We start from the raw sequence: 10016 nt of genomic DNA on the forward strand, positions 1-10016 counted from the left end.
TTAATTTCATGTATTGATCACTAAGACTTTTAAATATATTTGTTATTTTTAGCATTTATTTATGTAAAAATTTAAATATGCCATTTTAAAATAAAATTTATGCTGTATATATTTTAAATCTTTATTTTTGTTATTTTGATTACTGGAATTAAACTTTTGTAGAATAATCAATTAATTCTACATTGTTTTTGTAAATCTGAATATATATTATTTAGTACCAAACCACTGATTTAATTTATTCTATATTTAGACAGGTTAAAATAATAATATAATTTAATTTAAATTTAAAATTATGAAATTTATATATAATATATTTACATTTTCGGGAAAACATATTATGAAGATTTAAAATAATATATATGTATTATTGTGTATGATAAATAAAGTTTTGGTAAATCAAATTTTGTACATCCAATATTTTTATATATTTTGTAAAAAAAGGGTTAACCAAAATTTATATCTACTAAAACTTGGGATAGAATTTTTGGTTATATTATATTTTATTTTTATATTATAAAACATTAGATTTTTAGTTGTTTTAATTTTTTTGTTGTTGTTGATGCACATAAGTTTTGCATTTATGATTTTTTAAAGATAAATCAATATTTTTTAATATAAGGAAACTAAATATAAGAGCAAATTTGTCTAGCAACTGAACTAATTAAAGTGATAAGCGCTCGATCCTATAATTAATATCAGAGCTAATGTCACGGGTTCGATTCCAATTGATTGCAAGGAGTGCAATTATTGGGAGAGAGATTATTGAGTGCAATAATTATCCCTGCTTGTTAGAGCGATCGAATCGTGATGTTTGAGCTGTTGTGCGATTTAAAAGATTTGAGTTGCACCATTACCACCAGCTATAGCTTTTGGTAAAGCGGCATGCGCTCGGTCCTACATTAACCATTTTAAGAAAATTATTTCGCCCACTTAAGTGAGTTTTCTGGCCCATCCCTATACTAATTATTATTACTATTATATTCATGAGTAGGTCTTTTGTGAGACGGTCTCACGAATCCTTATTTGTGAGACAGGTCAACCATACTGATATTCACAATAAAAAGTAATACTCTTAGCATAAAAAGTAAGAGTAGGTCTCCTGTGAGACGGTCTCACGAATCTTTATCTGCGAGACCGGTCCAATCTTACCGATATTCACAATAAAAAGTAATACTTTTAGTATAGAAAATAATACTTTTTAATAGATGACCCAAATAAGAGATCCGTCTCACTAAATACGACCCGTGAGACCGTCTTACACAAGTTTTTGTCAAAAAGTAATATTTTTTCATGGATCACCTGAATAAGATATCCATCATCACAAAATACGACCCGTGAGACCGTAACACACAAGTTTTTTTCTATATTCATGATATATTATAGATTTGACACAAGATAAAATCAATAAGAATATTTTGGCCTTCGAAATTTATTCAAATAAGACTTTTTCAAAAGAAGTTGAGCTACTCCAAATTTTTTTAAGATAACATATTTTGATCGGTTATAAGATTTTTATATAAAAAAAAATTACCAAATTAATTTTAAGAATTTATAATTTTAGCCAACTCGTCTCAAAATTTAAAGATTGCCTCGTTTGTAGATATCCCCCCCTACGACTTGTACTAGTGACTTAAATACCAAAAAATATGGTCACACCACACCATTAAAGCAAAGCAAACTTTGGGTCTGCTACTATTACACTTACCTACGTCTCTTTTTTGCCTCTTACATTGAAAGTCTTCTCTTTGGAAAGTCTTGTTTTTCTTTTCTTTTTTTTTTCCTGCTGTATTTTATCTCTACAGATTGCTTAGGATGAAGCCCTGTCTGTGCAATTTGCTGTAAGCATCGCATTCAGCAAGCCACAAAATCATCCACTGGTCTTGTTTGAACATACGTGGTGCGATTCGAATGAAGGGAACAAGACTTGGGAAACATTCTGAATGCCATTCATTCCAATTGTCTCTCAAATTTTCTACCGATTACACTAAACTTGAAAATGATGTTCAAGAAACCACTCAACAACCCTCCTTAATGGCATTCATTCTCTCGGCTTTACTTCGGCCACAAACACACCTCTCAATGCAATTACTCAATCCATGCCCCACTCATTTTCTTCTTCGATTAAAGAAAATGAGAAATGAAAAGTTGGCTGCGGATACTTCATGGACCAAGCATCGGAGACTAACTCCATGAAGTTCTCTCTTCAGCTGGATCAGCCCATGAGTCCCGCAAGTGATTCGGATGGCCGGTATATGATCGAGAACCAAAGTATAGTCGTCCCAGCAAGGATCGCCGCCGCTGTGGATGGTTTTGAGAAGAAAGAGCAATCATGGTAAGCAGCACTATGTGTATGTTGTGGTTTCTTGTCCATTTTTGCTCTCTCTTTTCCATGGACCAACACGTCCGCCAATGTTGTGCAGGTTTGCGATGTCTCAGATACCTACAGATCTGTCAATCCATGTTCAAGAAATCACCTTTCATGTTCACCAGGTAATTAAGAATTCAATAAAAAACAATTAGGTAACTAGTCAATCTCAAGGAAATTCCTTCTTTGATATTTCAAGAATACATGATTCATTCTTGTACCATTATACTAAAGTCCGACTCCTGACAACAATAACTCTCTGCCAAGTTAGCTCGAGTATAATCTATTAACATTTGCTCAGTACGAGTGCAAATTATCTGACCAGTGTTCTCCTGAAGCAGTTTCCGCTGGTCTCCAGATGTTCCTACTTCAGCCGGATCGAGTTTCAGCCCTCGAGTTCTGGTCTATGCTACGACATCAAGCTCGAAAACTTTCCAGGCGGATCAGAAACATTCGAGACAATATTGAAATTCTGTTATGGTCTCCCAATAAACTTGAACCCAAACAACGTAGCGACACTGAGATGTGCAGCAGAATATCTAGAAATGACCGAAGCACTGGAAGATGGTAACCTCATTGCCAAGACTGAAGCTTTCTTCACTTTTGTAGTTCTCTCCTCGTGGAGAGACTCCATAACCGTCCTCAAATCATGTGAAACTCTATCACCATGGGCCGAGAATCTTCAAATTGTACGGAGATGTTGCGATTCCATAGCTTGGAAGATTTCTAGAGAAACATCAGAGACAGAGGAGGTGGTAAACGAACAGAAGTGGTGGTTCGAGGAAATGGCCACTCTTAGGATTGGCCATTTCACGAGGATCATAACCGCGATAAGATCAAAAGGAATGGAACCGAAGACTATAGGTTCGTGTATCATGAGATATGGAGACAAATGGTTACCTACCATGGAATCAGAGAAGGAAGGATTAGGGAGATTTACTTATGGAAGAAACGAGTTGCAATGGAGTATTACAAGTGGCAAGAGGCAAGAAGGAGATATGGGGAATGTAAAAGAGCACCGTATGATAGTCGAGAGCTTAGTGAATGTGGTGCCTCCACAGAAAGAAGCAGTTTCTTGTAAATTCCTTCTGAAAATGTTGAAAATGGCGATGCTTTACTCCGCATCGCCGGCTATAGTTTCTGAACTAGAACAAAGAGTTGGGCTGGTGCTGGAGAACGCTAGTGTAGATGATCTTCTCATTCCCAATTGTCCTGTAGGGGATCAAGGGAAGCTAGTCAAGTAAGTTCTTTGAACCTAGCGTAATACGCAAATTTGGAAGTCTAAACATAAGAAAACTTGTAAAGTAGATAAATAATAATCAGTATACTAAAATTTGAATTTTACTTGCAACTTACAAGGACTAAAGTTATCTATCATATGCTTAAAGTTGTTGGGTACTAAAAATTACGTGTTGCCAAGATATATATGTTCTGTTACAAAGATAACACTGCCTAATGTCATCCTCCAGTTCAAATGAAGGACAAACCATGCACAATGTAGATGTCGTGCAAAGAATTTTGGAATATTTCTTACTATACGAACAACAGCAGCAGCAACAACAACAAAAACCTGCACTATTGACCATCAGTAAACTTTTAGACAGCTACCTAGCAGAAATTGCAAGGGACCCTAAGCTCTCAGTAACCAAGTTTCAATTTATAGCTCAATGCTTGCCTGAAAATGCTCGAACATGTGATGATGGCCTGTACAGAGCCATTGACACCTATCTCAAGGTTACTACTTCTAATATTGGCTTTAAAGAGCTTGGATTTTATTTCTTTTGCCAATTTGTCGCAACTCCTTTTTGTAGGCTCATCCCACACTATCCGAACACGAACAGAGGAGGCTGTGTAGAGTCATGGATTGTGGGAAGCTTTCAATAGATGCATGCGCACATTCTGCACAAAATGACCGGCTGCCACTCAGAACCATGATTCAGGTAATTTACAACAAGCAATGAAGGGGGGACTTCAGCCAAAGCTTTAGATTGAAATAAAATTATTTTCCCTCGCGAGTTACTTACCTTACCGCACACCACGGGAAACATGAAAATGCATCATCCTCAGCTCAGGAGTGCCACTTTCTACGCTTAGTGAAATAGTTTCGATTTCTTAAAATTTTAGTTAATCATATAGATTTTAATCCATTCCCTCACATAAATATTAGTCTGAAATCAAAATGTATGTAAGTAGACATTCAGTTCGCACAGGTTTTGAACTGTCGTTCTGATTATGACACCAAGCTGAAAGTAATTTTTTTTGTTAATTAATTGCTTACATATGTTCTGAAACAAAAGACATGATCCTCGCAGGTTCTATTCTCAGAACAAGTGAAAATAAGAAAGACAATGCAAGGAATAGGCCAAAGAGAAACTGGTGATAATTCAGAAGGGGAAAGTAATAATTGGTCATCAACAGACAAAGAAGTCAAAGCCCTCAAAGTAGAACTGGAACGACTAAAGATGCAAATGGCTGATATGCAAAGGGATTACTCAGAGCTCCAACATGAACACGAAAGGCTAAACCTCAAAAAGGAGAGACATTCATCAAGTTGGGCATTAGGATGGAGGAAGATAAGAAAGTCTGCTCTTTTCAATCGAAAAATCGATGGGGACGAAACTGATGAAAGCCAAAACAGGATGAATCCTAGCCGTAGAGGCAGCTTTCGAAGAAGGCAGTCTATTTCCTGAAAAAGAATTCAAAAAACTAATGCAAATCACATAGTCTGAGTGGTTTCATACTTGTTACAGAAGTAGCCAATGGATCATCTGCTCCATGGCCTAGAAGCCATTTGAGATTGGGTTGGTGTTCAGGTGTACCAACACACAAGACAAAGGAAGGAATTCAATTAGGGAGTTGCAATGATGTTCCAAAAAGATGTGGTAGTTTACACGATGTCCTGTATTTTTTCATACTTTGCTTCATTCTTCATATGTATGTATTTACAAAGGTGCATGTTGCAAACAAGTATAGCTTTATGATTCTTTTTAATGCAATAATGTATGCATAAGCAGCTCAAAATTTATTTTGATGGCTGAAGATTCATACTTTTAAATTATATTCGAATTTGGAGAATTTCAAAGTAAAAAATTTTAAATATGATTATTATTTTATAAATTCCATGAGCTTAAAATAGAATTCATCCTTGGCCACAAATTTCTAGAAGCAATGAAATGAATCGTAGTATTTATGAAATCTAATTTATTTAGAGATGGCAGTCGGAAATTTGGAAAAAAATTTGAAAAGATATTATTGCCATCTTACACATTTAAGAAATCATTCAAAGAACATGAATGATGTTTTCATTATTCCCAAAATAATAAAACCTTGACATTTTTTTTTTCAATCATAAGAAAAAGATAAAACAAAACTTTATTTTAATCGGGATAATTAGAAAAGTGATAAAAACAACCAATGATTGAACATGTTTTGGGATTACCGAAAACAACAAAATGTCGTTGATCACTTGAAAATTTTAATTAACAATAAGTCAAATTCCACGAAGAAGACAATCAAGTCTAGAAATAGAAAGACTCATGGGAATTATCAACGCCATTACTGGTGGGTACCAATAATAACAAGGCAACAACTTGTCCGAGACGGTCTCACGGATCGTATTTTGTGAGACAGATATCTTATTTGGGTCATGCATGAAAAAATATTACTTTTTATTGTAAATATCGGTAGGGTTAACATGTCTCACAGATAAAGATTCGTGAGACCGTCTCACAAAAGACCTACTCTAATAATAATTCTATATTTGGCAAAAAAATTTGTGAGACAGTACCACATGTCATATTTTGTGAGACATATATCTTATTTGGGTCATTCATTAAAAAATATTACTTTTTATGCTAAGAGTATTACTTTTTATTGTGAATATCGGTAGGATTGACCGTCTCACAAATAAAAATTCGTGAGACCGTCTCACAAGAGACCTATTCTCAATATTTTATGATTTTGGAACTTGACTGAGAAATAAATTAATTAGAAAATAAGGACAATGAGAATAATTGGAATACAAGAACATAGAACAGAGAAAAGATAATTGATTTTTCTTTTATATTTCTCAGTACAATTTTTTTGATCTTGTTGCCTTATATTGGCAATTGTAATGAATTAATTCAAACGAAGAAGTAGTGTAACAAAGTAAATGATTATTAGAATTTAGAAGGGACAAACATTAATTAATTTAACCGCTATGCTTTATATATAGGAAGATTAGAAAGAACATTCTAATTAATAAGATATCATATATTTTATTATTAAAGTAAATCGGTTTTCATAAAATATTAATATTTATCTACCTCTTCCTTTTAATCGTGTCTCTAAAACCTTCTAACCCGACACGTTTCAGCCATGCAACCACGTATATATCCCTCATTATAAGACACAATAATTAATGTCTAACAATATATGCACGCAGGAAACTGAGGAGGTGATCTGGGGACAGTGAATCAAAGAAACGTTCGATGTCGAGGAATTTGTACAGAAGAGTGGGTGATATTTTCAGCAAAATAAACCCAAAGAACAGAGATTTCCCGACTCTGAGAGGGCGTCCTGCGGCACAGCAACAGGCAGAGGAAGTTCTTGACTCACATCACACGCTCAAACGAGGCACCGGAAATGATCTGAAGATCAAGGAGTTCAAAATTTACCGGTGGAGCCCAGATCACCCTAATCAGAAGCCTTTCCTTCAATCCTTTTTCGTTGATCTCTCCAAATGCGGGCCAATGGTATATATGCACACTGCTAAGTTGTTCAAATTTTGAACTTCTTTCAGGTTAATTATAATTAATTTTGATCGTAAAAAGGTAATTTCTCGCATATATATATGTTATGCAGTGTTTATCATATGTTCGATATGTTGCTTTTTATGTTGCTTCTGTTGAGCTAGTACAAGGGGCAAATCAAGGCACTTGCCGACAGACTATTTTGCCAACCAGTCAAAATGACTGTAGACTATAAATATTAATTTGTTTTTGAGGTAAATTTTGGAACTAATTTGTCAGAAATGTAGTTAAAACAGTGTTCAATGATATCACAAAAGAAAATGGAAGTTTGGGAAAAATAATTAAACATCGATTTTAGTGTCAGATTAGAGTTGGGTCTCTGTACTTTGGTAACGGATGCAACTAATATTCAGAGCACTGAATATCTTGTAAGCAGCTAAATTAATTCACCTGAATAATTTCTCTGTCTGCTTTAGTTCCGAGCTAGCTACTAGGTTGGATGATGTCAATATCTGGTTTTGAAGTAGCATTTACCCAACAAAATGCAAGATGCATCTTTCGAGGAAATAACAATGGGATTTCTAAACATAGCTGGGGCTAGGAATGGGGTGTTAAGTTCCATTGGCATGACAATTTGAAGTTTAATTCTGTGGGTAAATATTTCGTGTAATGTAAATTTCAATCCTAATCCTAAAACAATAAAGCAATCCCTCAAATACTTGGTCCGACGGTGCATGCTATGCGAGCCAATCATGATCAGAGTGGTTTGAAATTCGTTTGAATTTTACAGGTATAAAAAAATATCATTTAAACGACAAGAACCGAGTATGCATTGGTTTATACACGAGTTCATGGCATGGATCGACCAGGAACTGGTTGCCTTAATTAACTTTATTATCAGGGATTGATAAAATTTATTATAATTTGGAAGAGCATTTTGAATATAATGTATCCTCTTTTTAGTACCAAGGGAGAAGTACTATAGTAGTTTTTTTTTCAGGTTCTGGATGTGTTGCAAAAGATAAAAGCCGAGGAAGACTCAAGTTTGAGCTATAGACGATCGTGTAGAGAAGGGATATGTGGTTCGTGTGCGATGAATATTGACGGGACTAACACAGTCGCATGCCTTAAGCCGATTGATGCAGATGCACGTACGGCTACGATAATCACTCCTCTGCCCCATATGTATGTGATCAAAGATTTAGTGGTAGATCTCACCAATTTCTACCAGCAGTACAAGTAAGACCATTTGTTTCCAAAGGGATTAAAGGTCATAACAAAACAAAAATGCATAAACTAAACGACGTATGTTGATGATTTACGATAGGTCGATCGAGCCATGGCTTAAGACCAAAAGGCCCCCACCGAGTGGGAGAGAGTATATGCAAAGTATTGCTGAAAGGAAAAGACTAGATGGACTATATGAGTGCATACTATGTGCTTGCTGCACCACATCATGCCCATCCTATTGGTGGAATCCCGAGGAGTTCCTTGGACCGGCCGCATTGCTTCATGCCTATCGCTGGATTGCCGATAGGTTAGTGGAATCAACTCCTATCTGTCATCCATTTATGATGCTTCTGATCATGTGCTATACTTTGCTGTTGACAGTCGTGACGATTTTACCGAGGAACGTCTTCAAGCATTGACAGAGGACCATACAAAATTGTATCGTTGTAGGACTATAAAGAACTGCACGGTTACGTGCCCTAAAAGCTTGGATCCTGCTAACGCCATTCACAAGATGAAGACCAGACATCTACTGTCACGACCAATGGAGTAGACAGAAGAACAATATGCAAAGGCGTTCGGTTAATTAGGCCTTAACCCATAATGCTCTTTATATATGCATTTTGAGCCACTAAAAGCAATGCTAAATATTAGTTATGTATAGATAAAGCCAAACTACTTATGATGGATTATCGATAAGACAAGTGACGGAGTCAGGAATATGGTTATATTCAGACTATGGTTCTATTAAGACTTAGAATTTTAAACTTTAGAATTTTTTAATATTTTAAATTGATTTATCTGAGCTAATATCATATTAATTTAAAATTATATAAAATTTATATATAATTTTTTGTAAAAAAAAATTGGGCCATTCAGGTTATTGCTCGGATGGCAATGACTGGCTCTGTCGTTGGATGAGACGACGATTAAAATATTAAATGAGAACATAAATACAACACATCAGATTCTATAATTGTCTTCAAGGTATTTCTTCAATGTACCTATATGAAGTTATTTTCTCACTAATATGATTCAGATTCTACAACTGTCCTCGAGACTGCATCATACTGAGTTATTTTTTCAATGATACGTTCCTTGAGAAACATTTCAGGGTCACCAATTTCAATATTATGTCGAGTTAAGTAGCTAGGTTTAACTTCAAGGTTTTATGGCAAGAGCTCCTAAAAAGAACATAAATAATCTCTCTCGTTCTGGTATAAGATAATATTCAATTATGTTATTTACTAAAAAAATCTTAGTGGATGAGTTATGGACAAAACAGTGTTTTGTTAAATCAATTACACGATGTTCAATAAGTTTAATTCGAAAGAATTTATGCTTTGTATATTTACCGATAAAATCATCGATCAGATCATTATGTTATTCCATTTGAAACTAAAAAAATTAAACAATAATTCAATTAAATATTTAGTTTTGGACAATTGCATCATAACTTTATTAAATGAGCAGTAGATGTTTTGGTCTGATATGCTAATCAGTGGGATAGAAACTATTTACTAGTATTTTTTGGGACAATTGTGAGATATATCTCTAATCTGATTTGATTCATGAAAAATATTATTTTTGATGTTATATAAGTATGAATTGAGTTGACTCGTCTAATTTGTGAGACTGTCTCATAAGAAATTTACTTATTTTCTGGATAGGATTCGAGTGGAGTGAGG

At 34.7% G+C, this 10016-nt stretch overlaps 2 protein-coding genes across 2 annotated transcripts; both read left to right on the forward strand.

The window, feature by feature from the left end:
* Nucleotides 1-1864: 1864 nt before the first annotated feature.
* On the forward strand, nt 1865-5397 carry LOC142523105 (BTB/POZ domain-containing protein DOT3). Its single transcript, XM_075626752.1, has 6 exons — nt 1865-2332; nt 2421-2490; nt 2707-3605; nt 3835-4099; nt 4177-4305; nt 4678-5397. Exons 1-6 carry the CDS (start codon nt 2163-2165, stop codon nt 5053-5055), a joined length of 1911 nt encoding a protein of 636 aa, XP_075482867.1. The 5' UTR covers nt 1865-2162; the 3' UTR covers nt 5056-5397.
* A 1397-nt stretch (nt 5398-6794) lies between these two features.
* LOC142522742 (succinate dehydrogenase [ubiquinone] iron-sulfur subunit 3, mitochondrial) lies at nt 6795-9032 on the forward strand. The gene is made up of 4 exons (XM_075626276.1): nt 6795-7101; nt 8099-8337; nt 8426-8635; nt 8710-9032. The coding sequence occupies exons 1-4, from the start codon at nt 6838-6840 to the stop codon at nt 8879-8881; spliced, it is 885 nt and encodes a 294-aa protein (XP_075482391.1). The 5' UTR covers nt 6795-6837; the 3' UTR covers nt 8882-9032.
* Nucleotides 9033-10016: the final 984 nt, after the last annotated feature.

This window comes from Primulina tabacum, chromosome 13 (assembly GCF_025594145.1).
Source record: "Primulina tabacum isolate GXHZ01 chromosome 13, ASM2559414v2, whole genome shotgun sequence".
NCBI lineage: Eukaryota > Viridiplantae > Streptophyta > Magnoliopsida > Lamiales > Gesneriaceae > Primulina > Primulina tabacum.

Coding starts and splice junctions, on each gene's coding strand:
- LOC142523105 (XM_075626752.1), top strand. CDS start 2,163: ATGGACCAAGCATCGGAGACTAACTCCATGAAGTTCTCTCTTCAGCTG. Junction 3,606..3,834: donor GATCAAGGGAAGCTAGTCAA/GTAAGTTCTTTG, acceptor GTCATCCTCCAG/TTCAAATGAAGGACAAACCA. Junction 4,100..4,176: donor CCATTGACACCTATCTCAAG/GTTACTACTTCT, acceptor TCCTTTTTGTAG/GCTCATCCCACACTATCCGA.
- LOC142522742 (XM_075626276.1), top strand. CDS start 6,838: ATGTCGAGGAATTTGTACAGAAGAGTGGGTGATATTTTCAGCAAAATA. Junction 8,338..8,425: donor AATTTCTACCAGCAGTACAA/GTAAGACCATTT, acceptor GATTTACGATAG/GTCGATCGAGCCATGGCTTA. Junction 8,636..8,709: donor TATCGCTGGATTGCCGATAG/GTTAGTGGAATC, acceptor TGCTGTTGACAG/TCGTGACGATTTTACCGAGG.